The sequence below is a fragment of the Cephus cinctus genome, unplaced genomic scaffold, assembly GCF_000341935.2.
Source record: "Cephus cinctus unplaced genomic scaffold, Ccin1 Ccin1_scaffold2643, whole genome shotgun sequence".
NCBI lineage: Eukaryota > Metazoa > Arthropoda > Insecta > Hymenoptera > Cephidae > Cephus > Cephus cinctus.
Genome location: NW_014334322.1, coordinates 111,574 through 116,851, shown reverse-complemented (window position 1 = coordinate 116,851; position 5,278 = coordinate 111,574). Strand labels below are relative to the sequence as shown.

The window sequence follows — 5,278 nt, the reverse complement described above, 5'->3', positions numbered from 1 at the left end:
ATAACTTAGTGAATTATAATGAATTGGAGTGAACTGATAATTGTACTTAATGAACCGAAAGCGTAAAACTGTTTTTTTTTTTTTCTAGACTGTCTGACGGACCAGCGGAGAATGAGAGTGAGAGTTAGAAAAAATTAGGGATGTTGGTTAGCGGGGGTGGACTGTTGGAGTGGGATTAGGAATTGTTACTATTGGTTCAGCTTGACAAATTTTTAAGAAGAAGAGCATGGAGTGGTTAAAGAAATTAATTCATTGGTGCTGGGAATTTTGGCGGGGGTACTCTGCACAAGGGTAAAAGAATTGCTGGATCAGGATTGGATGAGGATGACTTCTTTGTAAATGAATAAGGAGTTTTAGTGGGGTTTTCCAGGAAGGGTCATTGAGTCATAAAATTAGGAGAGCCCGCATATGCATCGCATAAACAACGTCAATAACAGTCAAACTAACTATGCTTTCTATAAACATTTCCGTTAGGCTCTACTCATTGTCAGTAGACCTAAAACCTATATATTAAATAACCATATCTTTGGGTCGCTATGTGATGAAAACCAGACCCACTGTTTAGTCTTCCCATAGTCCGACATAGACCACGTACGTAGGATCTGATTTTCCACGCGGACGTAACAGCAATGTTATATAATACATATAAATTCTTATCGATCAGATATCAGTTATATAGAGGGTTAACTGTAAAAAAAGAAAACAAAGACCGTCTAGCATCAAAGAATTTATCATGATTTTAAACATATATACATTTACTATAATTTCTATCCAATGAAACTAGATGATATTTGTATATCTGCATGAAATATAAAACTCTTTGATATTTTTAATGAAGTTTTATAACTTTAATCAGTAATCCCAATATATTGATTTAAATATGTTATAGATATTTATCTAAAACATTGATAACGTAAAAAAATGTGTTCCAAAACACATTTGGAGAAAATATTCGGATATGTACGTGCGTACGTGGCCTCTCAAAATTCAAATGTATATAACTCGAGAACGGTTTTAGTCCTACAGTCGGCTACAGTCCCAAAATTTGTCAGGCGAAAATCTTTGATTTCCTCTTAGATGAATCTTCATTTGCTACCAACGATTCGGAGAAAGTAAATTGCAAGTTTCTATTAGCGATTTTAGGATTTTAGCAATATTTCCTACGACTTTATTCAGTCGCGAAATATAGCTTATTGTAACGTCTAATTATTATTTATCATTTGTCCAAGGACATTCAAATTTAAATACAAATTTACAGAGTAGTAAATTCTGTTACTACACGGTTTCACAAATGTATCGCAGTGCAAGGGAGTAATTTTGAACATTTAGCGTAACAGAAATAAAGCCAAATCTCTAACACGTCGAATTAGTATTAATTCCATATTTCTGGGTTGGAGGTCATTTGAAGCCCATACTATGTTACATGGTTGGATTCGTTTGGATGCCGGCTACGATGTGCAAGGAGAAAAAATGTGCCATTCCATTTAAAAACAACTCTGATAACCTTGAGAAAAGTGGTAAAAAATGAAATTAAAAAAAAAACATTATGATAGCCATGGGCGCCCTTCCGAATCATTTAAATTCCGATATTTGCGAACTCCGTATCTTTAAATCCAATAAAGTTATTTAGGTGTTCTGTTTCTCGCGCCTCACCCTGTATTTACCAAGTTGAAATCCAGTATACCGAAGAAAGAGTTAATAGTTTGATTTCTTTGATTTCAACATCTGCGTTTATACATATGTACATCCACTAAACCGTGAGGAACAGAAGTCTAGCACCTGTTTCAGGTGAGATTCCGTTACAGAACTGTGAAATTAAATAACGAAGCATTTTGTTGGTTTTTCGATTGCCTTGATATAAGGTCGCAAACCAGCAGAATATTTCTTTAGTCTGCCACCAAGATGATCCGTGGGAATATAATTGAACAAATTGTCGTGGCAGTGATTTTATCGAATGCTGTCAATTGTGTATGTGGGTCACGTATCTTGGCGATATTTCCAACGGCTTCGTACAGTCATCAAATTGTATTAAATGAATTCGCCAAGCAGCTTCATCGACGTGGACATGAAATCGTGGTGGTCACGCCGAATCCAAATATGAACGAGGTGTCTGAAAATTACACGGAAATCGATATTAGTTTCACCCAAGAGGACATTGCGGATTTAGACTTCATAGAGGCGAGACGGGATCAAGGGATGCTGTCCGTGTTTAAATTATTCTGGGACATATTGGACGACAGTGTAGCTAAAATTTACGAATTGCCTGAACTTCGTAAACTGTACGCACCGGAAAGTGGAGAAAAATTTGATCTAGTTATTGTGGAAGCGTTTATACATCAGGGGCTGTTTAGTTTGGCGCACAGATTTGACGCACCGTTAATTGGTAAATTTTATGATAAAGGAAAAATTATTAGAACTTTAATGACTAATATGGGTCATTTATAAATCAAACAGGTATCACTTCACTGGGACTTAGCATACCCTTTCATTATGTTATGGGAAATCCTATGATGACGTCACATCCATCCATTTGGGAACTAGAGTACAGGACTGGTACGAATGTGCCGTTGTGGAGGAAAATTTGGAATTTTGTGGATGTTTGGAGGTATTATTATGAATTTCAAAGCAGGCATTTGGTGCGTCAGAATGCTCTTTCGAAAAAATATTTGGGAAAGGACACACCGGATATTTGGGACATTCAAAATAATATAAGTTTTGTATTATATAATCAGGATCCAGTTATCTCATACGGCAGACCCAATGTTCCAGGTGTCATTCCGTTTCGTGGTTTCCACATTTCAAAGAAATTACAACCCTTGTCAAAGGTACATGGTTTTTAGGTGTATTTCAAGAGATCCTTTTTACAATAGTTTGCAAATGTTCCTCATTGCCAAGTATTCATTTAGGATCTCCAAGATTTCTTGGATGGTGCTAAAAGTGGATTCATCTATATGAGTCTTGGAACCAACGCAAAAAGTAAATTTTTACCAAACGAAACGAAGGAAATGTTTCTCCAAATTTTTTCAAAATTACCCCAAAGAGTATTGTGGAAATTCGAGTCTGATTTACATGGGAAATCAGATAACATCTTCATTTCAAAGTGGTTACCACAACAGACTGTTCTAAGTAAGCAGATATATTTGATTGAAATTTAATAATTGCTTTCAAAAATTAATAGAATATCTCATGATTCCTATATCTTTATTAATTGCAGGTCATCCGAACGTCAAATTATTCATCTATCAAGGAGGTCTTCAAAGTACCGAAGAGGCTATCCACTATAAGGTTCCACTGTTAGGAATTCCAGTCTTAGCTGACCAAGATAGTCAAGTAAATAGAATGGTCGACCATGGTGTGGCAAAACGCTTAGAAATTTTGACCTTAGAGAAAGTCCAAGTTGAAGAGGCGATACATGAAGTAATTACAGACAAAAGGTCACTACTTCATTTTAATGTGGCATTTTTCTAGTCAATGATTTTCTAGTCTTCAATGATTTCATATTAACGTTAATACTGACATATTTTTTACTTTCAGATACAAAGAGAACATGGTGAAACTCAATGCACTTGTTAATGACGAACCTTATGATTCTTTACAAAATGCAATATGGTGGACAGAATTTGTTATTCGTCATAAAGGTGCACCACATCTTCGCTCTACTACAGCCAATGAAGTTTGGTATGAAAGATTTGACATGGACGTCATAGTTACCTTAACTCTTACGTTATTCATTCTATTTATCACTCTATCGCTAGTATTAATTAAATTAACAATTCTGACCTTTCGATTGTACAGTAAATTATTTACTAGTTCGAAACAGAAGACATTATAAATTATCATATAGAGATTAAAACCTGGATGGAAATTTGATGTATAAAAATATGACAAATATATAAGCGTAATGAATTTTTAATTACGTATTGACACACCATACTTCAATCACACAATAATTCTTATATATGTCCAATGAATGAATCTCTGAGTAGTTCATATTCAGAACAGCATCCAGGAGATCTAAAATTGATCACTGAGAAGTATACATAGAGATATAGTTGGCAAGACTATCCTATACTTATAGGTATACTTTGAAAATGCATTAACAAAGTCTATCAGAGGTACAGCTACATCTATGCTGTGGCATATCGAGAGGTGGGCCAATGACGTAAGATACATCCTCAGTATCGTATTTTTATAGCCAGATAATTGACAGATACGATAAATAAGAAAACTATATGCCAAGGGAGACTTTAGAGTGATGCAGGGAGCATCAACGGCGGTTTGGAGTGAAGACCATTGCCAAGGACTGATCTTCCTGTATCGTCGCTTCGGGACACTGTTGAGGCTTCCTGTGCAGGTTGTTGTTGAAAACTTGACCGCAGGAGGGCAGTGCTTGTTGATCGGTACTCGACTGGGAGGGGGTACTGACTGGTATGCGGAAGAAAATTTGGATTAGTGCTTCAGTCTTCGAACGGCCGATCTGGGATAACGCGAGTTTCGAGTTCGCGTTCTTTTCTTTCTTTGTTCCTCCTCTCCTTACGTTTATCTCTTGTGACTCATTCGGTGCTTCTTCATCTTCTTCTCATCTCTCGTCTGAGGTATATTCTTTACTGCTCATGTACTTCTCTCTCTCTCTCTTTCTTTCTCTGTGTTACCTACTTTCCCACTTTCTTCCGCTGGGCTATACCTTCTTCGCGATATCACTTTGGTATCGCAGTAAACTCCGCAGCAAATATGCCAAGACGGTTTGAGCGGTGGGGAGTCATGGGTTGGCGTCTGTACGAGTTGTTATTGACAAACCTGTCGTAGGGGGGCATCACTTTTGCCAAGGAGTACTCGAGCGGGGGGGAGGGGGTACTCAGTGGTATACAAAGAATGTATTATTGTTTCAGAGGTCAGTCTTTCGAGAGCCGGTCTCTTGGAAAGCGCGTTTTGCCGGTCTTCCTTCCCCCTTCCCCTCTCTCCTCAAATACATCGCAGTTGTGATACATTCATCGATTCTTTGTCTCTTTTGTTCATCTACATTCTAAGGTAGTACTTGATTATCTAATTCTATCTCTCTCTTTCTCTCTCTCTCTCTCTCTTTCTTTGTGTTACACATTTTCCCAATTTCTTCCGCTGGGCTATACGTTCTTCGTGATATCACTTTGGTATCGCAGTAAACTCCGCAGCAAATATGCCAAGACGGTTTGAGCGGTGGGGAGTCATGGGTTGGCGTCGGCATCCCTTTCTGCGCTCTCTAGGGGAGCGGTCACGTCAATCTGCGTTCGCTTGTGCTACT

General features: G+C 37.6%; 1 protein-coding gene across 2 annotated transcripts; it reads left to right on the top strand.

Annotated features, from left to right (window-relative positions):
- The first annotated feature begins 6 nt into the window (after positions 1-6).
- LOC107274309 (UDP-glucuronosyltransferase 2B17) lies at positions 7-3,931 on the top strand. 2 transcript variants are annotated; one of them, XM_015753326.2, is made up of 5 exons: positions 7-2,383; positions 2,455-2,825; positions 2,907-3,126; positions 3,215-3,434; positions 3,535-3,931. In XM_015753326.2, the coding sequence occupies exons 1-5, from the start codon at positions 1,903-1,905 to the stop codon at positions 3,830-3,832; spliced, it is 1,590 nt and encodes a 529-aa protein (XP_015608812.1). In that variant the 5' UTR covers positions 7-1,902; the 3' UTR covers positions 3,833-3,931. The 2 variants fall into 2 exon arrangements, with proteins under 2 accessions (XP_015608812.1, XP_015608813.1); XM_015753327.2 differs by having other exon boundaries at positions 3,215-3,417; positions 3,535-3,702.
- The last annotated feature ends 1,347 nt before the right edge of the window (positions 3,932-5,278 follow it).

Bases quoted from the DNA above. Each gene is read 5' to 3' on its own strand.
- LOC107274309 (XM_015753326.2), top strand. From the start codon at position 1,903: ATGATCCGTGGGAATATAATTGAACAAATTGTCGTGGCAGTGATTTTA. The intron at 2,826-2,906 runs GTACATGGTTTT...GTATTCATTTAG, and splicing joins AATTACAACCCTTGTCAAAG to GATCTCCAAGATTTCTTGGA. The intron at 3,127-3,214 runs GTAAGCAGATAT...TATTAATTGCAG, and splicing joins ACCACAACAGACTGTTCTAA to GTCATCCGAACGTCAAATTA.